General features: G+C 41.7%; 2 protein-coding genes across 5 annotated transcripts; both read right to left on the reverse strand.

The window, feature by feature from the left end:
• Positions 1-489: 489 nt before the first annotated feature.
• Positions 490-6,926, reverse strand: LOC114570065 (phosphoinositide-interacting protein). 3 transcript variants are annotated; one of them, XM_028600266.1, is made up of 2 exons: positions 6,886-6,926; positions 490-1,515 (listed from the first exon to the last, which is right to left on the reverse strand). In XM_028600266.1, the coding sequence occupies exons 1-2, from the start codon at positions 6,903-6,905 to the stop codon at positions 1,116-1,118; spliced, it is 420 nt and encodes a 139-aa protein (XP_028456067.1). In that variant the 5' UTR covers positions 6,906-6,926; the 3' UTR covers positions 490-1,115. The 3 variants fall into 3 exon arrangements, with proteins under 3 accessions (XP_028456067.1, XP_028456065.1, XP_028456066.1); XM_028600264.1 differs by lacking the exon at positions 6,886-6,926 and adding an exon at positions 4,963-5,167; XM_028600265.1 differs by lacking the exon at positions 6,886-6,926 and adding an exon at positions 4,156-4,217.
• A 2,850-nt stretch (positions 6,927-9,776) lies between these two features.
• On the reverse strand, positions 9,777-26,848 carry gspt1l (G1 to S phase transition 1, like). 2 transcript variants are annotated; one of them, XM_028599821.1, is made up of 14 exons: positions 26,376-26,848; positions 25,294-25,338; positions 21,195-21,443; positions 19,948-19,981; positions 19,752-19,829; positions 19,274-19,454; positions 17,611-17,765; positions 15,444-15,584; positions 15,246-15,339; positions 14,368-14,448; positions 13,063-13,236; positions 12,471-12,560; positions 12,098-12,266; positions 9,777-10,010 (listed from the first exon to the last, which is right to left on the reverse strand). In XM_028599821.1, the coding sequence occupies exons 1-14, from the start codon at positions 26,566-26,568 to the stop codon at positions 9,958-9,960; spliced, it is 1,737 nt and encodes a 578-aa protein (XP_028455622.1). In that variant the 5' UTR covers positions 26,569-26,848; the 3' UTR covers positions 9,777-9,957. The 2 variants fall into 2 exon arrangements, with proteins under 2 accessions (XP_028455622.1, XP_028455623.1); XM_028599822.1 differs by lacking the exon at positions 25,294-25,338.
• Between the last annotated feature and the right edge of the window lie 587 nt (positions 26,849-27,435).

The raw sequence follows: 27,435 nt of genomic DNA on the forward strand, positions 1-27,435 counted from the left end.
GTGTTGATCTCAGAACAATCAGAGATGGATGTGTCGAGTAGCGTTTCTCCGCCTCAGTAATCCTGTTCTAAAGGATTTACATACTGTTGCCCACCAGCAGCCACAATGAGCAGAAAGGATTATGGAGAAGATGACAAATAAATAAATAACAGAGAACAATCCACAAGGATACGATGAGACAGATGGGTAGCAGAACCTGACCCGTATGGGACGGCCAGTGTGACATGTTTGTCATATAAAATTGAGAAAATGAACACAGAAGGTCATGGCGTTTATATCTACGTCTCTCTGTGCTGGGCCCACGTCACGTTCACCACTCTACAGCTAATAAACTTTGGTATATACTTCAATATTATGCACTTAATTGATGAATAACATAATTTCCTACTGGTCTACTAACACTGAACACTTAATGTAGTCACATTTTGCAACATGTTTTCTAACACTGTATTGTCAAATCAATAATAAAAATGACAGGAGTAGTTTGAAGTGGGAGGGAATTGTTTAAGTTGAATAGATAAAGAAGCGGAGGGCAGTAATACAGGGCTATGATATAACAACAACAAAAACAAAAAGTCGGGTCCTTATAAATCACAAAAAAAACTGGTTGCTTCAAATTCTGAAAAATCACGATAATGTCAGTTTTTAACCTGTTAAGATGCAAAGATTTCTAATGTAAAGACGCAAAGATCTCTGTCTAACAGCCACAAGAAGCTACATGGTTTTAGCCAACTGGCTTGCAATATCTACCAACCTCTATTACAGCTTCCAGGTCGACTGCAAACAGAGCTGGAGCTACAATTGAGGACACGGACACCTGGGAATAAGTGTTTTTTAACATCCTGGCAGCAGTTTATAATTTACATTAGCAGATACTTTAAAGGCGTATTCCACTATTTTTAGACTAATATATTCAATAATGAATACATTATCAGGCTAGACAGATGCAAATTAAGAATGCTCAAAAAACTTTCAGTCCCTGGTTTGGGTTGAGCGCCCACACTCCCACAATGCAAGTCCATACTGTCCCACAGTGTGACCCCACACTTTTGTACGTACTGCTTTGTGCTTCCGAAGCAGATAGTTCCTGGGTCTGATTGCTCCACTTGGAGCCGTTACCATGGCTGACCTTGGTGAGCGGCTTGTGCTCCAGACTCTTTTAGCACGGGGATCCAGACCAGGCCGGTGACCAGGAACATCAGACCCACAGAGAGGAACAGCGGCCCAAGCAGGTAGGGGACATGGCCCACCTGGGTGAAGTAGAGCAGGGATAGGGCTGTGCCCGCACCAAACAGCAGTGTGCCAACAACAATGGCCATGATGGGCTTAGAGTAGAGCAGCCAGCAGGATGGAGCTGGAGCGCCCTGACAGCCAGGGGACTCCCCATCCTGCAGATGGTGCAGCGGTGTGGAGGCTTCAGTGTCCTCCACATCCTGGGACGAAGAATCCATGGTTGATATGGTGACTGCTGTGGAGAGCATGGTCACACTGGAGGACACTCTGAGATCAGATGCCCTACACCACAGACAGCACAAGAGATCAGATGATCAGATATTATTATCATTCAGTTATTTTACATTTTCCTTACTGTCTGCAAATCCCATGAAAAGACAAAAACCTATGCTTTCTGATGACTCTACCCTGTGGGAGACTCTCAGTCCCAAGCACATATACTGAAGATGTAAATCTTTACACTTTAGTTGCTAAGTAAGTCCACCACTTTGGTTCATGCTGACATGTCTTAAAGGGGCTTTACTCAAAATACTGAAAGAAACAGCGGGCTGGGATTGTGTCACACCTCACGGCTCTCACAGACCATTTCTCAAGAAACAAAACAAAGAACAGAGACGCTCGGATTACAACACACAGAGGGAGTGTGACTTCTTTCTCCGCTCAGGACGCCATTACTACACTATGTCTTATATATTTATATAATATGAGCAAATATTAGTTAGCTGCTATATTAAAGGACAATTCTTGTGCAAAACGAACCTAGGGGTTAATAACAGATACACTTGATCGGTCTCTGGGACATGTTTTCATGCTAATCGAATGTATTTGTAGCTTGAAATAAGCTAGCGCGAACCGCTGATTAACTTACAACGCTAGTATTCTGGTAAAAAAAAAAAGGAAAAACAAATCGCTATTTATACAACTAAAAAGGCTCAAAATATCACCACACTTCAACGGTAGCATAATGAGGGTCCCTAAATGTTAACCAAAGCATTGAGAACTTAAGTGTACAGACAATTTATTAAAAAGATAGATTATAAAGACAGTCACGTTCTCGTATACAGGCGGTCGCTGTCTTGGGAGCTACTGTCTTTCTAAACTAACTTTTTAATAAACTGTCTGTACACTTACAATGTTCTCAATGCTTCGGTTAACATTTAGGGAATCTCATTATGCTACCGTTGAAGTGTGGTGATATTTTGAGCCTTTAGTGGTGTAATAAGCGATTTGTTTTTACTTTCCCTGTGTCCCCAATACTAGCATTGTAAGCTAATCAGCGGTCCGCGCTAGCTTGTTTCAAGCTACAAACACATTCCATTAGCATGAAAACATATCCCAGAGAGCGATCAAGTGGGTACACATCTGTTATTAACCCCTAGGTTCGTTTTGCGCCGGAATTGTCCTTTAAAGGTACAATATGTAACATTTCTGCTTTAAAATGTCTAAAAATGACCATACCTATGTTATATATTTTTATGAGTTGTGTTCTTACACTATCCCAAATGTTTCCAGCAAATGTCAAACCCAGAGAAATCTGTTATTTTATTTTCAGACACGGCACGTTTCCTTTAGTCGCCCGTCAGTGGCGTCATATAACCTTTCACCCTCCAGTTACTCTAACTTCCGTCAGAACACTGGCACCAAGATGATACGTTCAGGAGTAATTGTAAATCATATGTCACAGAAAAAAAATACTTGTAACCGTAATACTGCTTTTTTTTTGCCATACAGCATCATTTTGTGATGAATTACATCCCACGTTTTATCACAGTAATACAACAGAGACCTTATCTATTTTGAAAGTTCAATATCGATGTGCTAACATTGATGCTAAAGCTTTGTTGGTAAAATTGAGGTTACAACATCGTTCAACACGCTAATAGTTATTTTTAGTATGACTGTTTCGACCACAGCTAACAGGACTGAGCTAACCCACGAATAACTTCACTAGTAACGTTAACGTTAGCTGATAGACGATTAATCTAATGCTAATTTAGCCAAAGTAGCACACCCGGTCTGTCTGCCTCACTCCCCCGGCGCAGAGAGACTTAGTCGGGATGACAGCTGACAACAGCCCCGGGACATATAGCTAGCTAGTTACCGTTAGCCCCCAGTCAGCTATCAGCCAGCTACTTCCATTACAGCAACCCCGGCCAGAACTTATCTCCAGTGCCTGGTGTTTACGACGCTAACGGCAGTTTAATTAAAAATCTCCTCCCTGCCGAATTTCTCCCCCCTTCGCGTTTAGCTGTCTTTACGGTTAGCTAAATTAACCCGACAAAAGGTGAGTTAAGCACCAAAATGAAAAGTTAAGATTACTGAAAAGTGAAGGGGAGATAATTCCGGGCAGCTGGGAGATGTTCTGCTGCTGCACAACAGGCATCGAACGTCCTGGCTCGCTGTCGCAGAGATTCCCCTGGCAATCCCCACCCACACCCGTCTCTCAGCCTCGTTTAGTAGCTAGCTTGCTAGCGTTACAACAAACCCCGTCCGCCCCGGTGTTGAAACCATCCAAAAGGTGACATTGATATGTGAAATATTTTGTGTTTTAGCTGCTGGCTACTGTTAGCTTGCTGGCTCACTAGCTAACTGGTCAGCTACAAATAAAAATCTAATCAAGAAAAACTTAATTATGTTGGGGAAACTGCAGCTATTTTATTAGAATAACATAAATAAACGTAACGTGAATAAACTTGAATGGGTAAACTCGTCTGTGAACTGATGCATTCTAACCAGCAGCGAAGGTGTTTAACACTAAAAACTCCCATAATTCCACGCAACTTCACAATGTCATCAAAAGTCCAGTTTTACCGTCCATTGTTTTGGTTGAGAGACCCCTAGCGGCAGAAAGTTACATATTGTACGTTTAATGTTCTTTAATTTGTTACAGTTACTGGGAAAAAGTGCAATTAAATTAGTTACCTATGAAAATGTTCATGATTATATGGCATGTTTTTCATGTGTACAATGTCTTCTTTTGCTGTTTCCAGCCAAAGCCGTTTAGTAAAGTGTGTTGCTGTTCTGATGCTTTGGATTGGTTCTCCTGTTTGAATTTGCACACCGCCCCGTCTGACAGTTAAACTGCCTCTCAAGCTGTCCGAGAGTTGTCTCTATGGCTACGGATAAAGACCCCTCCAGTGCTGGAAAAATAAAAAACACATTTCATACAAAAATCTGAGAATGTTTTAAACATATCCGTGGAATGCAAAGAATGTTTGCCAGCCGTCAAAATGCTATCAACGTCGAAACATCGATGTCCAACCTCAGGAAACGTATGGGAGTTAAGTTAGCTTAAAGTAACTGCTAGCAGTCATATTAAATAGAGTAGGGAAGACATGCCTACCTTCTGTGTGACTCACCGGGCTCCTAATATGTATTGAAGACGTATAATGCTTGGTGCATATCCAATATTTAATGGCCATTCATAAGAAGTTAGCTATTCTAGCTAGCTAGCTAAAGACATCTTTTGCACAGCCAAGCCCCACTGCCGCTTCTGAACCCGTTGACCAAATATACAGCTAACGTTCTTCCAGAATGAACTCATATTAGAAAGATGTGCTGCTGACTGTTCTTCAAAATTAAATTAAAAGGTAAAAGGTTAACAGTTCAAGTTTCCCTTACCAACACTGCTCATTGGTGTGTTTTTTTTGGCTCGGCCGCAGCAAAGCCAGGCCAGACCTAAAAACGGGACAGTCTGTCCCTGACTGAGCCAGTGATGAAGTTAGTTACCATTGATTGGTCCAGTGTTGGAGTTGATCCATTGGGCATTGCTCTTTCAAAATTAATAGGCACAGAGGTCGATAGCACCCTGTTTCCACCCTGAAGGCAGCCATACTAGCTCAGACATTACATACAAGCAAATCCCATCGATTAAAACTAAAACAGTAGGACTACTTTTTTTGGACTTATCTCCTGTGACGGAGATACAGATAACCCTTACTCACAGTGGAAGATTTATGGGTAGAACTACTGCTATTAACAAGACAATACGCTGAGAAAACCTCCCTCGAGCATGACCAGACAGGCCCTAACCTGGAACCCACAAGGGGAAAGAAAGACAGTAAGACCCAGCAACAGCTGGAGAAGGTCTGTGGAGGCAAACTCAAAGAAACAGCATCAGAAGCCCAACACCAAACCAGCTGGAAAAAGTTCATGAATGACCTATGCTCCCCAAAGAGCAAAATAGGTTGAAGAGAGATTAACAAGACAACACTGGCAGCAGTGCATCCAACAAATCTTGTAAAAGGAAAAATACAACATTCATCGACGGACACAGACGCCCTGCAGACCACAGAATGGGTTAGTGTGCTGTCCAGCATTAACAAGAAACTCGACTGTTCATCAAGAAATGAAAGAGCTAAGCTTAGAATTTGCCCACAAGCACATCACATCCATCGAAAAACAAATCAGTCATCTTTTTAACCCGAACCGAACAGATTGAAAACGTCACTAGAAAAAACTAAATCATGAAAGAGACATCTCATCTTCTCCGGCATTCATGAAACTACACCTGACAACCCAACCAAGATTAAAAACTCTAATCAGACACCGGAACAACATTAGCTTCCATCGAGCAGGCTGCACTGTACCCGTACACCATCAACTAAAGAACCCGGAGCAATCATCGCAGAGTTTGAAAGTAAATTAATGAATTAACATAATTAATTACCAGTTTCTGCGCAAAATAAAGGAACAAAGCAAAGTTCCATCATTAATGTTATGAGCAACACCTGCCAGTCAAAAAGGGGAAAAGGTCTATGGAGCGCTACGCTACAGAAGAATAAGATATATTAGGCTTTGGATACACACATAGTGATTGTTAGTAGGATACATTAATTTTCTTTGTTTTGGTCTTTTCATGAGATTTGTTGATAATTAGAAAGACATACTTATAATTTTCTGATTAAAAGCACTGACAATATACTGTACTTTTGAATTTTAAAATACATGTTTCTATTGTAGTTTGATGAGACAGAGACTTTTCAGGAAACCTTACTGCAAAATAAAATAGAAAATGTGCAATAAGGCTGAACTGGTGTTTAAACTATCACCTCGCACAACAGCAAATTCACCATGAACAACAACTACAACATCTTCTGTCTGACAGCAAGAAAACACATTTTTGTATGGATCAGTAGTGTGGATTAACATGCTCAGTTCACAGCCATTATCTAAATCAGTGTCATTAGATCTGCTACATGACATAAACATGCAAGAATGAAATGATAAAATGTTAAATAGTCATCTCCTTCTTACCCAAAGCCTATCTGTGTGTCTCCCTGTTGGACCGGCGCCGACACAGACTAACTGCTGCTGGACTAACTGCTCCCTTCAAAGCCATGCCCCCACTCCAACCCCCATCCCCATCCCCACCCCCACCCCCACCCACCATCAATCCATCATCCAGACTCACAGCATCACACTGTTAGCCTATTCCACTTCTCAGTGCAGGATTAGTGATATTCTCATTCGATAAAAGGTAGAAAAACAATACAAGTGCAATAAAAAAGTTAGAATGTTAGTAGTCTCGCATGTCCAGACCTTCCTCCACAGCGCTGTGAAGGAAGGTCTGGCGAGTACACACAGCATTTCTGGATGGGAGAAAAACGTGCTCTGGGTTATTGACATTTCTTTAAACCAATCACAATAGACCTTTTTTTCACGGCAGACATGTTGACCTGTCATAGTAGGAAAAGCACAGGTGTATTCAAAACCATTAATGGTGGCTGCATTCCACTTAGGAGAGGTCCTGGTATTGTGCATGCTGACTCACTGAAATAGCTTACTGGGACACTTAATGGAATTGAGCCATCGTTAAGGTTATCATTTTCAGCTGTGCTTTTCCTACTATGACAAGTCAAAATGTCTGATGTGGAAAAGGTCCATCGTCTTGGGCGGCGCTAAGCTCCGGACAGAGCCACGGTGCCACTGCAGAATAGCCTCGAGAAGGAACTTGTTTTGGTGGAACATGTGTACGTTCAAAAGTAGTTTTAGCCATGCGAGAGAAAACTCAGATTGGACAGATAGACTAGCTAGCTGTCTGGATTTACCCTGCAGAGATCTGAGGAGCAGTTAACCATAGTCCTCAGCAATCCACCGGATTCCTCCGCAGCGCTGTGGAGGAAGTTCTGGACATGCGAGAGTAGGTGAAAAGGGTTGTGTGCTCCCTCTGGGCGTGATACACCTACAGGCTCCCCTGCTCCTTTATGACTCGGGGGACGTGGGGTGTCCTTGCTTGTACTTTGACTCCTGCAAGGTTTAGGCTGTGGCTCTACCCAGCTCAGTCGCCTACCACCTGGGTGAGCAGGGGCCCCTTACTTCTCCGTCGTGGCAGCGTGGGATTCTCAGAATTAGGCGGGCTACAGCGACTAGCCTTTAGTCAAGGATCAGTGTGGCTGGGATGGGGTTATTTCCCGACAGGGCATTCAAACATCTGGCTTCACCCACTGTACCCATAGAGTCTGGTAGAGGGCAGAGCCTGTGACATCGAACAAAGGTTACGCTATTATAACCCTTGTTCTATGAGCGCAGGCGGAGCCCTCTACCTAGGTGCCCCGTCGCTCCTATGCCGTCGCTGAAGAGGGCGTAGGATACCAGACTGCAGGGATTCTGATCTTTTCTGCTGTGCTGCTGTATGGTTCTAGGTAGGCACGTTCAGAACGGCCTGCTACTTTTATGCAAATTTCAGTCTGTGTTTGGAGTATTACCAATAGAATCCAGTAGAGGGCTCTACCTGTGCTTATAGAACTAGGGTTATAATAGCAAAACCTTCATTATTGGATGCTATTAGACTAGTATTAGATTGATTTGGCTATGATTCCTCTGAAAATTAAACCTTTCACAGGGCTTTCCTCATGTAGAGACGGTTGCTAGGTTATAGCCATATATGTCAATGGTTATAGCAACAAATATAACATGGTCGGACCCCGCACGTAGCTGCCTGTTCTATTTGCCTTGGAAAAATAAACTGGACAAAGTTAAAGTTCTACCACGAGTTCTTCAAAAAAGTGTGAGCGTTTGAAAATACTTTTCTTCTTAATTTGCATGTGCCATTTTGGGGCTTTTTTTCTATTATAGGCTACTTTTTTTGTAAAAAAAAAAAAAAAAAAAAAGCGAGCGAGAGATCCGATGCTTTATGAATAGCCTATTCATAAAACATTCAGGGCTGTAGCCCCGGCAAAATCGGCTGACGCCGCCTCCAAGTAGAGGATGGATACCCGAATGAGCCCATCAGGCCGGGCTGGGTTCGGACAAATATTTAGAAATTATGTTGGGCTCGGTCACATCAGCGCAATAAAGCATTGAACATTTTAAATAAATAAAAAAAGCTTATTATGTAGGTGTGCGCCTGTGTTAACGTGCACTTGTTGCCCCGTGTGCACTGATGCGCTCATCTGTTGACCTTTCCGAATGCCTTCCTACAGTTGGTTAATAAAAGCGGGCTTTCCAAACAAATATATGTTTCATTAGTATGAGGACATAAATATCTTAATCCCCGACTGGCTGGGGCCGGGTTCAGTTACTGCTCTGTCGGACGCAGGCTGGGCTCGGACAGAAAAATGCGGCCCGATCCGCACTCTAGCTCCAAGTATAGCCACACCAATAATGGACTTTTGAGGTTGATACCGAAAGTATTATTTTTTTTTTTTTTGCATAAAGAAACATTTGTTAAGGATCCTTAGTTGTAAATAGCAATGTTGTGAGCAAGACATTGTACAGTGTAAAACTAACTCTCAGTGCTCTCTGGTGGACAAACCATGTAATGGTGACACGGTTTCTAAATGATCCCAAACATATTTGGCCTTTCTGAACTGACATTAGCCATCATCATTTAGATCAGGCCAAGTCACTGTACCAATCTGGCGCTGGTTCTAAATACTGTTAAGAATACATACATTTTTCAAATAAAATAATCTCATTTTCAAAACAGTATTATAAGAATACAAATGTTCATTAACATGTGCCCAGACAATGTTTAAATTGAAAACTGCATTTAAAAGAGAACGTCTGGTGCTTTGTGAACTTCTACACCACAAATGTTGAGCAGGTAAACTTTAACATCGGTAATCCCATTACAACTTTAACAAATATGAAACCAGCCACCGGACTGTGCTCTGAAAATGAACACACTTTGTTTTCCCAATTTATAATTTTATTGTCATAGTTGTTTGCTTTAATAACATTTGAACACGCTCAAGCACACTGCCAGAACGCCACGAGAAACCAAAAACTGGGTCAAAGCAGAGGGAGATGTACACCCAAGATAAACATTTTGGTTTCAACCAGTTAAGTTCTTTTGAATAGTTTCTTTTGCAATTTACTTCTGAAAATCATCCTTTATATTCCCAGCAAAACCTCGTCCACATCTGTTTACAGATATAACTTCCGCCATTTGTCATTTATAAAAAGAAAAAATAGTGACAGAAAAAAAAATAAATAAATCATGTAATGAGTAGACCAGAGTAGGGAAGTGGGGGGGGCTAACCCAATGGCATAGCTGAGCTCTCAATATGAGAAAGCTGACTCGTGTGGACTTCATCTTGGTGTGTCATTTGCTTAAAAACGGGTTCTTTTTTCACATGAGTTTTTTTCTGAAGCTGTTCTTCGGCACGCAGAAGGGGGCGTGACAGGAAAGTGCCGTCGCCGCTGACAACTGTGTGGGCGGGTTATGACCGAGCTCCGCCCCTTCCTTCTCACCAGGACTCTCAGGCAACTCTGTCCTCTTCAGTCCCGCTCAGCAACCAGCTTCAGCACCTTACCGATGGCGATGGTCTTACCTGAGACACACAAAAACAAAACAGCCATCACATTTCTGTCATAAACGCTTAAAAAGGGCGCTATGCAGTTTTGGCCATTTATTCGCAGTTTTCTCGCAGGTTTCTCTATAGAGTTCTCCCTACAGAGTCAGAATAGATATTTAGCAGCTCCTATGTTTACTTGTGTCTGACTCCTCGCTTGGTCAGTCTGCCGTTTCCTCTTTCTCTGTTCCTCCGACAATGCTTTCCTAGCTTTCTGCTTCTTTTTAGCCGGCTCAGCCATGACGATAGTGTGAAAAACTCCATTGCTACCTTGTTAGCCGGTTCCTGAATGGGGGCGTGTATGTGTGCAGTGCCGTGAAGCAATGTGTTACATCGCGAGACCTGACATCACGCGACACTTCCTGATGCTGAGGCCGGCGGCTTGCCGGCCGAAGGTTGCAAGGGCGGTTTTTCCGCTCACAGGCGCTAGGGGGGGAAGCGAGACAACCACCATTCAACTCGAAAAGTCATATAACCATTCCAATGATTCCGAAGCTGTTCAGTTAAGGTAAATTAAGCTAAAAAAACTGCATCGTTCCCCTTGAACTCAATTCAAATCCACTTTTCTACTCCTTTTGAATTGCTTATTGAGACTCACCAACATTTCTAACTAACTAACACTAAAGATATCGGATCACATTTTTTGGGCCAAAAAAGGCACAAACTCTGCAGTTTGTTACGGCTAGTGGCAGCCTAATTAACGTTGACAACCTGTAGCTCCCAACATGAAATAAGAGATGAGCAGCAGAATATATGACATGGACGGCATTTATAAAGCGCTTTTCTAGTCTTGGTGCATATGCAGCAGTTTATATTTAATTGCCATTCATAAAGAAGTTAGCCACGCAAGTCTGACTTTGTGGCGACTGGATTGTAATCTTAACTCGTGTGATGAAGGGTTTAAAACGAGTGTGACAGTAGTCAGTGTTGAGTGCTGCTGCAAACCACGTTTGAACATTTCAAATGGCTAACAGTTGAAAACATTCATTAGAAATGTAACCAAAAAGTAATTCAATGTAATAAGTTACATTACTTTGATAAAGTAATTGCAATAGTTACACAATTATTAAGTTTCAAATAGTGTAACTTGTAATGGGTAACCCATTTAATTTCCAAAGTAACGTTCCCAACACAGCTCACTGACACGCCGATGGCGCAGCATCAGGAGCAGTCTGGGGTTCAGGACGCCCTGACATGGGACCGTGGGGCCAGGAATTGAACCACCGACATTCCAATTGGTGGGCGACCGCTCTACCACAGTTTCACCATTTTTTTCCTCACTATTTTACTGACATTTAGACCAAATGTTTGATAAAAATAAAAAAAATAAGATCCATCAATTACTAGATAATCAAAAGAATTGTGAGCTGCAGCAGCAGTCCTGCTGCTTACTGAGATTCACACAGGAGGACCAAAAGCTGGAGCCTATAATCGTCTAACAGGACTAGACTCCAAACCAGCCACATGAACGTGTTGTTTAACCAGTGAAGGAGCTGTAACACTCATGTTGGACCTCAAAGTTTAAAAAAGGAACACACCAACTTATTGCCACTTTTGTCTTATTCACCGTATCCCCCAGAGTTAGATAAGTCCATACATACCCTTCTCATCTCTGTGTGTGTTGTAACTGTCCGACGCCCCCAACACTAGCCTAGCTTAGCACAGATCCTGGGGTTAACCGGCTCCATCTAGCCTACTGCTTCCAATAAGTGACAAAATAACGCCAACATGTTCCTATTTACATGTTGTGATTTGTATACTCACAGCATGTATAAATAACAAGGTCACATGAGACACAACCATCTTCTAACCGTATAGGAACTATATTCTCAGAAGGCAAAGCACTGCTACTGCTGCTACTTGGGCGGAGTGATTTGCACGCAGCACAGGTAAGCCCCGTGGTGAGGAGCAGAGAGTTTGCCTGGAGTACGCTCAGTTGCTGCCATGGGTATGTATGGGCTTCTCTAAATCTGGGGGATACGATGAATAAGCTAAAGTCCCAATAAGTCGGCATGTTCCTTTAACTCCAAACCCCCACCCAGCCCCAGGGTCTGTAGGTGCTCTACCTTCGTCCCGTAAGGTAAACCGTCCCATCTGAGGAAAGTCTTTGAAGGTCTCGAGGCAAATGGTCCCTGCCGTGCGCAGACGGGCGATGCACACTTGGTCCTGTTTGACGAATCGTGGCCGTGTCTTACTCTTGTCCCCTGTCTTCTTGTCCACCAGACAGATTATGGCCTGCAGATGGAAGCGACAGGACATCAGCACATACACAGGTTGAACGCAAAATCCCTCAGCCAAAACATCCAACTGCTACAATCAAAAGCACCACACTACATTTGTTCAAATGGCACTATCCCCCCCCCCTCTTTAACAAATCATTTAAGTTTCTTCCCGTGGGGATCTCATGTTAACAGGGTTAAGTTAACATTAGGCTCATACCGTAATTTGCACTTCTTCAATGCAGGTGTGAATGTGAAGGACTGCGTTGTAACCGGGACAGATGATAGATTTGTGTTCAATGATGACGATCTGTGAGGAAAAAAAGAGTTGCAGTAGTTATGGGTTATGGCTGTTTGGAACTCTCTCAGGGGCTCCCCCCGCCCATCAACAGTCACCAGATGTGGTTGGAACACCTGGCTGAGCTGTTGCTGGGAAGTGAACCCATATATGCTCATCAAAATTTAATTCATGAACGCCTTTAAACACATTTTAATTCATTCCAAGTCATTAACATGTATGCATTTCTTTGACAGTGACATCTTAACACAACCCCCAATGCAATATGTAATTACTTATTATGTGCAAAACATTATTACAACACAAGTTGTTTTTATTTTGTGTATGTGGTCATTCCATTAGTCTACTTCTTCACTCCCTGGAACCATGGGAAGGCCGAGATGTGTCAACTTTAAGTGTGTGCTCTGCATTGGGATCCCGGATGCTGGTGGTGCAGCACCCGTGTCATGGTATTCATGGTTAGGAGCATAAAAACACAGCCGACTGTAGCATGGAGCTGCTGCGCGACACTGACCTGGGCGTCGAAGGTGCGCCCTGTGTGGCAGAGGTTCTCGGCGTTACACAGGATGAAGCCGGGCAGGATCTCCTCCTCCTCGATGCCCTTCAACCGCAGCTTGAGGTTTTCCCCCGGCGAGGCATCGTCCGTCTCCACGTCATCTGACAGGAGACTCAACACCTCCACCACATGCTGCATGAGGATGAGTCGTAGACAAAACATGGAATAAGACAAAGAGAGGCCAAACAAACGCGCTGCAGACAGAGAAGGAGTCAACGATTGGCTAGAAGAGAGAATCGGCTACTTCCAGTGGAAAGACTTAGTTTGCTTGTGCCGTCTAAAAACAAGGGCAGACTCGATGTCTACGACTAAATGGGAGCCATCTAGTTGACTTTAGCGGTCAATAATTACATTTACAGGTTTCCAGTTTTTGGAAATGATTACTTGGCACCCAAGTATTCAGAAGACTGACTTAACCGCTTACCATTCCTGCAAAATTTGCTAGAAACGCCTGTTCAACGCATACCTAAAGTAAATTGAAAGTTATTCTTGAACCATTTGGACTACATGCATGTCTACTGAAATGTAACAAGTTTCTTTTCCAACGGTCAGAATCACTGCATTGTAAGTGCTATTAGCATTGAGTAATACAAGTTTGAATAAACTGGAAAACAAGGTTTTCATTTCTGCCTGAATACGGTTTAATAAAAAAGATGCCTGCAAATTACTATAGCTGGGACTTATCAGCCTGAAAACATGGCGGGGCTACAGCAAGAAGTCTTACATAGGCCCAGTTGAAATTTGATAACAAAATCTCATAAAACAAACGATTTTACACCCGTTTTATATTTGTAATGTTTAGGCGTTTTCAAAAAAAGACCCTGTAACTGTGGTTTACAGTAGTTTTATTTTTTCTAATGTGTTCTCCTTTGCACATGTTCTGTATTTGCAAAATGTACATAGAGAAAAATCAATGGCACATCTCTTGTAAAGTACTGGTGAATTTTGTTCAAATATCAGATATAGAATAATCAGATATATTTTAACATCATAATGTCTTTGGAGTAAAGAGTTTACTGGATTGGAACAGTTGTTTAAAGGGCACGATGCGTGTGCGGGCCATCGGAACGCTGAGTGATTAATAACCCAAATGATGCATGACAAAACATATGCAGTCTAAACAGTAAATGTGTTTTAAATTACATATTTTCAGCATTTGGAATTTTGCTTTTAGACTAGTTACAACAACACAGACAGTTGCATAGGTCAGTTTTTGCACTGGGATCTTTCTTGATGGAAGGAAAGGCTCGTGGGATATCTCACCCGGTTTGGCATCATGACGAGCTGCTGTGCTTTACTGATGGAGCCCGACTCCAGCTTGCCCAGGATCACAGTGCCCATGTCCTGATGAGACAAGAGTGACCAACAGCGTTACAGAGCAGGTGAGAGAAGAAGCACATGTTGGCATCGATCATCTGTTTCCTGTAGAGCTCAGCCACCAGGGAAACTCAACTTCACAATTTAACTTTTTGGTACTAGAATAATTTCTTCAAAAGAAACAATTCACACATTCAACAATTCTTCTGTGCGGGTGTGTTTGAAAATATCACAGACTGCTCTTGCTACAGCATCATGGGTGGAGCAGGGTGTATTTAAGCCCTTGGATGTATTAATTGGTGGAAATACTCCTGATGAAGGTCCAAGGTGGACCACAACGTTAGTTTGATAAATAAATGGTGGTGGAGTGCAGGATTTTCCAGTTTTTCCAAGTGTGGTACTAGAATAATAACAAATTGCTTTCGAAATTGACAAAAGTTTTCCTTTGGGGATATAATGTAAAGTTGAGAAAAAAGGTAATAAATTGCAATATATTGAAAAATCGCAATATCCTATTGTAATAATATCGTATAGTGGGGCCTCAGGTAATTCCCACTCCTAATGTTTTGGTATATTATGTGGAAAATGTAATCAACATATTTATCAAAAACAAAGCAAGGCATTCTAAATCCTTTCTAACCCCCAGCGTTTGTGGTTTTCAACGTCCACAGCGCCACACTTTTTGAATGCAGACTTCTGCAATAAAAGCACCTAAAGAAAGTTGAGATGTATTTGTCAATGCTTGGTGGCAGGAAGCTGAAAATCTTTTGACCGGGCTTCGTTGTAATTGTAGGAATCAAGCAGGGGGTTCAAATGACTCTTACCTTGTATTTGTCTACGATGGGCAATCTGACAGGGCCATCACTTGATCTGTTTAAATGTGGCAAATTGTCCAAGTGTGGAATGAATGGTAACCCTCTGAAATAAAAATCAGATATGGACAGCAGTTAGTAGAGATGGATGAACCCACACACACACCATAAGGACAGTAGAGTTTATGAGAAAGAAGCTGACGGACTTACGTATACCAGGAGCACATGTCAGTGGGCTCCTTCAGGTTGGCTCCTGTCAGTCCGGAGCACGGCATGAAGTGAATGTCTTTCTTCGGGTTGAAGCCTACCTTCTTCAAAAATGGCACTAGTTTCTCCTTACACTCTTCATACCTGAGGGTTCGACAACGGGAGGGACATCAACATTTTCAAAGAATAATACATATAAATATGACGGCAGCCATTTCATGTGTATGCAGAGGTCATGTACTGAGATGGATACCGAATTAATAACAGATACTAGGTAAATGTTAACTCACATACATCAGGGGGACACAATATTTGAGCAACTCTCAATATAATTCAGTCCAATCAAACACGGTCACCATTAATAGCTGCCTGGAAAATGGCTGTATGGCCGCATCAGTTGAGAGAGGTGGACGAGTATGAATGAGTATAAAAGACTGAGGCAAACTGAGGCACTGTGCTGATTGGTTGTCTCTAGTGTTCACAGCCATCTTTTAAACCTCCACCATTATCCCGTCCCCAAATAATGGAGAGCTAAACGACTACACACCCGTCGCCCTGACATCTGGGGTTGCGAAGCCTTCCCTGACCCGCTCATAGACAAACTGCAGTTCACCTATGGGTGACGCAGTCAACCTGGCCCTCCACTTCATCCCCCAGCACTTTGACACCTATGCCAGGATCCTGGTACACAGCTGCCATCGCCAAGGACAAGGGCAGACTGCAGCATAGGCTTGGGCCGGTGTAACATTTTTCAAACTGGTTCGATATTAAGCCAGACACCTGACGGGACCGGACTGACGAAAGAGCCCATAATGAGAGCGTAGCAACTCCAGACCACTTGGTGGCAGTAATGTAGTTTGGTTGGATAGTCAGTTGGTTTGGTACGGTGTCGGCACTCTGGTCCGCTTCAAAACAGGGGTCTCTGTTCTCTTCCAAGTGCTCTAGAGTAGGGCTGCACGATATGAGGAAAATATAAATAATTGCGATTATTTTTGACTGATATCACGACTGCGATATTATTCATGATATCGGAGGGAATTATCCTTTTTGTATCACTCTCTCATTGAAGAATATTTAAATAAAAAAAATATTTAAATTGTTAGAGTGGGATTTTTGCGAGGATCTGTACCAAACAAGGGTTTTTTTTTTCTTTAGTGCGCAGTATACAATTTGTAGGTCGGAGTCTCTGCAGCATCACAATAGTTATTTTGCTTTTAACAAATATTGCGACGTGCAATCTGGTTAAATAACAGTGATATATAACCAGTGATGTATTTTCAAGAGCTTGTTATGTGAATGTAAAAACACTTAATTAAAAAACTGATAAAAACACTAAAATGACTGTCTAGGAGAATTCTATCCTATCACTCCTTTGTGGTTTGTGCCTGTTAAACAAGGAACTTAGGTTGTCTCTAATCCCCTACCCTATTTATAAAAACTTGGGTTTCTTGTATACAGGTTTATAAAAACAGATTACGGCAGAAAGCAGACAGTCGTGAAGAAACCCAGCACCTTAGGTTTCATCATGTAATTTAGTTAGAGCATAGTAACATCTGCTTTAAAAATAACTAAAGGGTGTCTCGATTCTTCAAATCCACAATTTGATTTTCTTTACAATTAACAAGGTACATTTGAAGGCATTGAAGTTGAAACAAGGTTTACATGAATGCAGCATTAAGTCCGGTCAGAGCCCTCATGCTTCACTGGTGTTGTTCGTTTCCATAACTCGCTCGCGAGGACGGCAAAATGTTGCCACACAGTGACATAAGGGAAGCAGGAGGATTTTCCAGTTTGGTTGCTGCAGGCTTCTGCTAAGCTAACGTTACCCCGTGTCTTTAAATGCATGCTACGCGGTTTGTTGGGTTTTTCTTCTTCGGACATGCAGAAGTAGACCAGTGGAGAGAAAAAAAAATACTGGGAAAAAAATACAAAATCACTGATCCTGCTATTAAACTCGATAGTCGAAATTGAAAGCTAATTTCGATCAATTTTCAATTTAAAAATCAAACCTGTGACATCCCTAATAATAATGTATCAATATCACAAATTACAAAATGTGATTACCAATGTGACTTGTGAGCTGCGGTTTCATATTTAGGTGGGAGATGAGCCATGAATTTGCCGTGCTTTTATACGTCTACGGTTTGATCATTGTTATCCATGTACCCACCTCTCCAGGCTCCAGTTGACTGTAGGGTCGTCCATTTTATTCACCAAAACTATCAGGTGCTTGACACCAGCTGTTTTGGCCAACATGGCATGCTCCCGCGTCTGTCCACCCTTCTCAAAACCAGTTTCAAACTCTCCTTTCCTGGCAGAGATCACCTGAGGGTCAACACATTCATTTAGTCAGTGGTGTAGCGTCATACACGTGCTATGTAAACAGAAGCGGGTTAACAGGGCGATTCCTTGCTGTAGCTAACCAACATGTCACAAAACTGATCATATCTGAATAGAAGTCAAATATATCCCTAACATCCATATAAAGATTTTACAGGTGTATAAAGAAACTTGTTTGTGGCAATTTGGTTTAATATGAATAGAAATGGAGATGAAGATCTAAAAACAAAACATGTACTAAGGTGAGTCGTGTGAATGTAATGTTCCTAACCTACTTCCAGTTTAGTTTTTTGGAATGCAGTTTATGCACTGAAAAAAAAAAATCAGTACACCCATTGGACTTCTAGTTTCTGAGACTACTGGGTAGACAAAGCCTACTAATAGAGATGTGATGGGCTCTCCTCCCACGAGATCTTGCGGTATTAAAATGTGACGAGACTTCCTGTCGAGGTAAAAAGTTGTCTCGCGATATCGGCCACAAGTGCAGAGCAACAGCCAGTAGACAGAGTCTGGCCTGGTTGGTCTTATAATACCAGATGAGTCTGGCTCCAAAGTTGACTCTGAGTTCGCAAAGCGGTAGAGGAGTTGCAATTGTAAAAAGCTGCCTGTAAAACCCAGTGTTAGAACGTTAGAGGGTGTCGCTCTCTCGACCAACACACACACACACACACACAGACTGCAGCATGCAGTTCAGTGTGGTGCTGACTCATGCAGGTCGCGCTCTTTTAAAAAAAAAAAAAAAAATGAGTCTGAAGCAGAAAGCAAAACATAACTTTGCTTTTAATTATATAAAACAAAGAGAAATGTTCTCCCACCTTAAAACGGTCATAAACTGATACTGGAGTAGCCTACTTTCTCGTTTACTACTGCTGCAATGAAATGCTTGGTTACGTTGTAACATTGGTTCTCTGAGTAAAGAGAAACCTCTCTAGCATACATATGGAACGACGTACAATAGAGAAGCTGGACACGCTCATATTCCGGAAAAGAACATGACTATATCTTAGGCTCAGCAGTGTATCAACAAATTGGTCAGTCTCAGTTAACACTGATTATTGAGAGTACTACATTGATTATCGTTTGCACTTGAAAAAATAAGACTAAAAAAAAGGTAATTCATTTTTACAGTTTTGATTTTTATTTGAGGAGACTAAAGTAGCTCAGTTAGAAGCTCATGCTACAGTTATTGGGTCTGAAGAGGTTAGTTATACTGTACAGGAGAGTAGGCAGTCATTTGAGTTTGGTAAAACCTTTGACAGTGCTCATTTTTCATTTTGTGACAGTCGATTGAATAAAAGACAATTTTTCCAGTCATATTTCTTAAGTGAAGTTCTCTTTAAAACAAAAAAAAATAAAGTGTTAAAATCTCGTCTCGTGAACCCAATCTTGCATCTCGTCTTGTGAGCTGAGTATCTCGTCACACCGCTACCTACTAGTCAAGTACTGCTATCTGATGTCTCACTTTGACAACACTAGTCATTTTCTGAACTCACCAGAACAGCCAAGTCAGCTTGTGATGCACCTCCGATCATGTTGGGCACAAAGCATTTGTGGCCTGGAGCGTCTAAGATTGTAAAGTGCTTTTTGTCTGTCTCAAAGTATGCTCGGCCAACCTCCACCGTCTTGCCTTTGTCCCTCTCCTCCTGGTTGGTGTCTAAAGCCCAAGACAGATACCTGCAAAACAGAAAAGTAAGATTCTATTGTCAATTTGGTCATGTGTGAAATCCGAGACGGTTTCCAACACAGATACATCTAAAATTATCTACGCTGATGATTGAAGCTAATATTGGCCCAGCTGATTACACAGCAACATGTGGTTCTGACCATATTTGCAAAATAAAAAAGAAGATGCAAATCTCACAACCATAGTGTTAGGCCATCAGTTTAATTAAATCAGCATAGAGCATCTTCCCACGTTCTGGATTCAATAAGAGAGCTAGTTAGTTCTGACACAGCAGTGTGCCCACTCACCAGGTTTCCCGGCTCTTTTCCTTGGCTTCTCTCTCGTACTTCTCTAAGGTTCTCTTGTCTACCATGCCAGTTAGATACCTGTTGGAGAAGGGGAACAACAGAGAAATGTACATGTCAAAGGCCAGATGTGGTGAAAGTAGTAATTTCACTCATAAGGAAAGGCTGTGAATAAAAAAAAAGGGAGACTGCTACTCACATGATTTGTCCGCCAATGGTGGACTTGCCAGCATCTGGAGAAGAAGAATGCAGAGTGAGTTTAGATTAAAGGTCCCATGACATGGTGCTCTTTGGATGCTTTTATATAGACCTTAGTGGTCCCCTAATACTGTATCTACTATCTCTTTCCCGAAATTCACCCTTTGTGCAGAATTACAGCCACTAGAGCCAGTCCCACAATGAGCTATCTTTAGGATGTGCCATTTCTGTGTCTGTAGCTATTGAGGAGGAGAGATGGGGGGGCCAGGTGGAGGGTGGGGGTGTGGCCTTGACCAACTGCCACTTTGCTCGTTTGAAAGCCATGATGTCTCTCTCTCTCATGGGTGGGCTAAATTCTCTTGGTGGGCAAAGCAGAGAAAGGGGAGGTAACCTTTCCCCTTATGACCTCATGAGGATATTCCAGATTGGCTCATCTGAGCTTTCATTTTCTCAAAAGGCAGAGCAGGATACCCAGGGCTCAGTTTACACCTATCATTTCTAGTCACTGGGGGACCATAGGCAGGCTGGGGGAACGCATATGAATGGTAAAAAACCTCATAAAGTGAAATTTTCATGCCATGTGACCTTTAAAAAAAACTGACATTACATACTGTATGTTAAGCTTAGGGGTGGGCGACATGGCAAAAAGATCCTATCAAAACAAATGTCAGGCATGATCACGATTCACGATCTTATCACGATTCTTTTTCATGTTGGTTTTTAAGACCATTTCCAAGTTAGTTAGTGAACAGTACAGCCAAACTGAGGGGCATCCGGCTTTATCCCAGCAATGTACATCCGTTGAGCCAGACTAAGATAACTGGCCATGATGACTGCCCTCCAAACGTGTTAGGGGGTACGTCACTGATGACACAGTGTGAAGGTGAAGTGTAATCTGTCTGCGGGTGACAGAAACAGTGTCTGCAGACTAGACAGCTGTGTAAACTAGGGTTGGCTCCGAATATTCGGTCCAGCCCTAGTTAACAAACACTGAGGGAAATGAAACAAACATGGCAGCTGGAAGGAGTGGAGCCTGACTGACATATCAGTACATTGATTCCCTCATCTCGGTTTGAATGTATGAGTACCCAGAGACACACAAGGCTCAAATCGGTGTTGCTCCAGTTTGCTTAACAGTAACACCATCAGTTAACATTTGACTTCAGAGACATTCATTTTAAATCCCTGCTGTAATTAGCATCATCCACCAAATGGCCTATGACGGACAGGTGTACAATATGCACTGACCTACGTGTCCGATGAACACAACGTTGATGTGCTCCTTCTTGGGGGCATCTGGCTGTGTAGGTGGAACCTTGGGCGCCGGCGTTTCTTCTTCCTCCTCCATCACCTCTGGAGCCGCCTCCTCTGTCGCTGCCCCCGACAGCCCCCGGTCCCCACAAGACCCGCCTCCCGGCTCCTCCTCGTTTGGCTCGGCCTCTTTCTGGTCCCACGGCTCCTCTGTGGTCATCTCTGCGTCGCCGTTTTCCAATGGAGCTGCACAGCCACAGACAGTCCACATCATTCAGGGCCTTCGCTACTTAAAACAACTCAACAGGGTGAAATATAGACAGAGCAACATTTTTTCACTTTTTTTTGTTTTTTAATCGATTTATCAAAACAAGCGTTTCAGTATTTATTCTGAGCATTAAAACAGAGGTGAATTTCAATAATCACCAGCATATTTAAGTTTTTCATGAGTTTGTTTTTTTTCCTTTTGATTACTGGAAACATTTTTACAAAAGACTTAGTGTAAACTGCAGTGATCAGTGTGTTCTCATAAAAGGAAATACAAGAATACAGGTGTCTTACAGTCAGTAAGAACCAATAACAATTAGCCCTACAAAAATTTGAGGAATAAAAGGACATAAAGAGCCTAACAAAAACAGTTCCTGTGCAGTGTACAATGTACTGCAAAAAAAGCAATGACAACATGTTTAACCTGTGGGGACTTCACTTGAAAATGGAATTTAAATAATAAAATATTAATTAATACCCAACACATTATTAAACTGTTGTTCTCCTACCCATTCCTGTGGTTGAAGTAATGGTTGGCTAGGAGCAGCAGAGCCAGCAGGATTTGTAACGCGTTTGCGCTGGTCTTAACTGCCCTTTATTGTTTATGGTCAAACAAAAGCAGAACAGCCAAAGGTAATGTTTGACTAGATTGCAACGTTTACATAAACATTCATTATTTAGGAAACAAATATCTGCTGAACAACTCATTGTGTTGCAGTTGCAACCTCTGCCAGTGATGCTTTCCATAGTTCTGTTTATGCAATCTTCATCTAATCGTGATCCGATTTATGGATTATGTTTAGGGATTAGGGCTGGGCGATATGGAGAAAAATCAAATATATTTTTGACCAAATACCTCGATATCGAAACGATATTGTAGTGTTGATTATTGGTGCTTTCACAAAATATTTACACAATGAGATTTTTGATAAATAATGTGGATATAATGACTAAGTGGATAAAGGCAAATAATAGAACAGTTACAACAGTCTGGTAAATTCAGAAAAGTACTTTACTCTAAAGACAACACTTATATTGCCATATCACAATATTACGTTCACCACATTTACGGTTGCCGGCTCATCGGCAAATAAGCTGTAGGGCTGCTCAATTATGGAAATCAATCAAAGCAATTACTCATTGACTTTTGGAAAGAAGAAGCCAAAATAAGAGTTTACTTTACTACGTAAAGTGCAAAAAAATTGTTTCCTGATTCCATGGTTTGTGATCATTAGAAGGCCGAAATCGTCTAGATTAACATTTGATTAATGCGGCGATGGCAGTAGCCGATGTTTATCTATTTTGCGCTACCTTTTGAGTGTTAACTGGTCTGACTCATACAACAGTAGCAACATCCTCCTGCTTCCCTGAACTCACCGGTGCGGCAACATTTCACTTTGCCCATGATTGAGTTATGGAAACAAACAATGAAGGTAAAGCATGTGGGCTCTGACGGGACTCTATGGTGCTTTCGGTACAGCTGTTCAACAAATGGTGCTTTCAGTTGCGCCACTTAAAAAAACCAACAAAAAAAACCCAGAGAAACTCAAACTGTTCATAAATTTGTTTGATAAAACTTCCGCTAATTCACTTTTTTTTTTTTTAAATGGAGTTTTATTTGTTTACCTGGCTGGCGCAAAAGATAAACATCGGTCAAATGAAAATTCTACACATCGGTGCATCCCTAATTAGGATGCAGCTTCTACTTGTGGCCACCCTCACCAAAGGTTTCATACGTCTATGATTTTAAATATTGTATTGATATAATAATATGGTTATATGGTATGTATTAACCAGACATTTTTACAGTACTACACTTTTGTGCATCCCCATCTTACTTTATAATGTCTTACGAGCACCAATCATCTTTAGCAAATCAACCAGAGGTTTCCTAACTATCTAGTGTCAGAAATTAAGGTGGGCACAGGGGGAAAAAAATGACCCAATAACCCAAAAATGCCCAAAGACATTTAAGGATGCCAACAAAAAACGTGATTGAGGGGGGAAAATTGCCTCCAATATTTCGAAACAAAATAATATTTACAAGTTTAGGCCAATATCCGATTCCTACATTAAGCCCCCCATTTTATTGGTCATTAAAATTCATTTAATTTCCATTTCGGTCTCTATGACACACAAAACATCACTGTTATATATAAATGCACTGATAACAGCAAGTGTATGTTTTTTTTTTTTATTTACTTAGGTTGGTACGAGATGGGAACTGCATTTTAATCTGGGCTCATTCCACATTAAAAAACAGCTACTTTAAGCACTAATTACCATTTTATTTTAAAGTGCACCCGACATTTTGCAAATGCCAACTTTTAAGACTTGTTTTTCATTTACACATTTTCTGGATTGAGTACATTTGAGAGTTGGCTTTCTTACAGCAGGGGCTGGGTCTTTTTACGACCTGCCATAAGGCTTAGAGGACTCCTTGCATTAGATACTGCGTGCAGAATTCCAGTGGTTTAGGACATGGTTAAAAACCTCGAAATAGTTGCCTGAAGGTAATTGCTCTGACCTATTAAATTACAATGTCTACTACAGAAACCTGCCCAATGTGTGCGCAGTCAAGCTTTACAACCCAGACAACGCCTCAACTGTTGTGGTTGTCACCTGTAACCATACAACCACGTCTCTGAGCTTCCTTTTCTTCTAATGATGCAACATTGTTTCAACTCAAGTGTAAAACAAATACTACAGCCATTTGAAACATCCTGGCACATTCATTTGAACAACTGCAGAAATGAACGACCCAATGACAATGCTAGTAAAGCTGCTGTATGTAAAATTAGGTTCGATGATCAGTTTTGCTATAATGCACTTACATTTCAGTATTTTACTATTTCTAACATTAACATTTTTGAAGGGGGGAAAAAAAATATTCAATGTGCGCACACACACACACACACACTTAATCAGTTCACAACGCAACAGATTACAAATTGTGGATTCACAGCAAGCCTCTTTAAAATGTTACTGTACATTTTGTGGCTTATCTCTCACTGAAATATGGCCATGTCTGTTTAAAGTGATAATGAAACAGAGTCCCAGTGAATGTGACAGAGCAAAAAGGCACCCTATGGCAGTTGTAGATACATAAAGCCAAAGACTAGAGAAAGAGGGACTGGAGCTTTAAGGCAAACTCAACTTCCACCACAGGCTTTGTTATTTCAAACCATTCAGTGTGGGCCTGCACAGGTCTACGAGGCGAGCAGTAATTATGTATGTCACACGACGTACAGAGGGAATCTTAACACTTAGGCTACATCCACACTAATACATTTGTTTAAGAATGCATATCTTTTGCTTCGTTGCTTACACACTACTCTGGCGTTTCCGATCCCCTAAAACAGAGACCCTGTGCTGACCCTGTTAAAGTTCCAAAACTCCGGGGTAGCGTTGTAGTCTGGACAGGCAGAAACAGAGACCTTTGGAAATGACGATGCAGACAGCCCCGTCAGTCAGTGTTATCGTTTAGGTAGGCTTACATACCTTTCAGTAACAGTTCCACCGCGTCGTTGCTCCAAGATAATAAATCCCTGCATGGTATTACTTTTCGCCATCGTTGTTCTCCAAAGTATTTTAAACTTATACAGCCATGATTTTCAACCGCAGAGTAATGTTTGACAATCTGCTTTACACCGACAGGTGCATGCGAATGGTCTTGTGATATGCGTTGTCTGACATGTTAATATGGATGCAGATCGCTTATCATGTGGAGCCTACACGCTTGTGAAAACAGAGATCGCTATCGTTTCAAAACTCTTTTAAAAAAAAAATGTAGTGTGGATGTAGCCTTAAACACAGACTCCATACATACCAGCAATTTCTGACACCTCCATGGTGGATATCTTTTCAACAGCAACTAAAAATAAAAATAAACAATGGTTAAGGTAATTTGAAAAAGGAGCCTGACCTATTCTACAGGCCGAATTTAGTTAGATGAAAAATGGGGGCATTTGAGATATTTCTAAACTAACCATGGAACATATAGGAAATACACTGTCCAATTTGCCTTCAGAGGCCACCTTAAGTCAAGGCCAGAGAAAAACAACAGTACATATGGAGGACTTTGACAGGTTTTCAGGTCAAGCACCGCCATTTGTTGGGAGCACAAACTTCCTTTGGTAATTCGTCCATGGGTAGTGTATATGGGAACAATAGTGGACGGTTTTGAAACCACTGACACTGAATATGAGCAACAGTGTCTATCAACCAATGTACTGGAGTTATGTGGAACACGCTGATTGTAAATAAGGTTTACTGCGTGTTATTACAGAATTCAGCCTGCTCAAGGTATGACACATTTTGCTCCACTCTTGACCAGCAGTGCGTCAGAACATCCACGTCACACCACTCGTGTTCCCACTAACCTCTTTTAAGTGACGAGCTTAGTTTTAATCATCAGGTTAAGTTGGACTGTAGAATGACAATATGGATGTTTGCCAGGAGAACAGTTTGCTTGGCTCAGTTTACTGTTTAGAATACACCGGTAACGTTACTTAGCTAGCTAAAATGCATTGACTTAGCACTGAGCGACACACCACACTAGCTAACCAAAATGCTAGTTAGCTACCGCCGGTTGGTTGTAACAAGCTAATGCCGGCTGGGTTGATACAGTACAGTTATGACAGTTCTCAACAAGTTGTAACACCACTGTACAGTCGAACGCCTGAGTAGCATTAACATGATTGGCAGGTTGTAACTTAGTTAAAAGTTACATTGTTAGGCAAACCATCTAAATTACTGCTACACTCAACAGCCAGCCAGCTTGTCGCGCTTCAAGGAACGCGTGTCTGTACAGTGGCTAGTGAGCTAGCAACTACCCAGCCCAGGCTTATGTTAGCAGCTAGCTAACTTCTAGCTAAAGTAGCTAGCTCCCCAACGTGACTGTGAACTTACCAACAGAATCTAGATTTTCCGAGTGTGCTTTCGTGGCAAAAATCGGAACAAATTCGGCGGCGTTCACATTGGGTACAAACGGTTTAGCCTTCACGTTTAGGGCTGTAAATGCTGAATCAAGTTGTCCGTCGATTGTGGCCTCCACATCGTCCTCTTGTTCCCAGGAATCAGGGGCAGTGTCTGTTGGGTCCATCGTGGGTCTTAGATTTTCACTACTGTGAGATTTCAGCTACGCAGTTCTTGGTCTACGTAAGTGTCCGCCCAAAACCCGATGTTAAGGTCACCCCTTGGAGTAATTGAAAGCGTCCCACCTCGAAGTGTAGCTTATGTTTTGTCTCCGATTCAGGTGAACTATGCAGCCGGTTTCTAACGGTGAGACGCCAGAGAGGATATTCGACTCAGCACTCCCAGAGTCCGCGTGAGCTATGGGTCCCAGTCAGTTGACGTATACCCGCGGTGACCTCTGGGATAAGAAGTCTTATTTTAAAGCGAAAAACGTTTCGCTTGAAAGAATCCTGATGTCAAGAAAACTACATTCCCCAAAGACTATTTAACTGCCAGTTTTCGTCAGTAGTTTGACCTTTTCAGAAACCGCAGATTGGATTTGTTGTAGCAAATGGAGCAACACTTTTATAAAAGCTACAACTTAATTTACCCACTAATATGTGTACTGGGTTTGTTTGAAAATCGTATTATATTTAAGTACAACATTTTAAGTTTTACAGTTAATCTCCTACATATTGGGATTTGCAAAATTCCTCATAGGTGTTTGTTGAGAAAGTTGTTTCCCTAACAATAATAACGTTAAAACATTTGCCCAGTTTACTCAAAATAATGAGGGAAATTACGACAATACAACAGCAATTGACTGGGTTCATAGTTTAATAAAAGAAAATACGTTTGGTTTTGCAACACATCAATCTCAATCACTGTTAATTATCCCTTTCAAAAGACTGCTAGTCATTCCCTTTTAATTTTTTAATTTTAACCATTGATGAATTTCACTTTAGGGCACAAGAGGTGTATTACAGCTTTGTAATCATACAAACAAACAACACTG

This window comes from Perca flavescens, chromosome 15, assembly GCF_004354835.1.
Source record: "Perca flavescens isolate YP-PL-M2 chromosome 15, PFLA_1.0, whole genome shotgun sequence".
NCBI classification, from domain to species: Eukaryota; Metazoa; Chordata; class Actinopteri; order Perciformes; family Percidae; genus Perca; species Perca flavescens.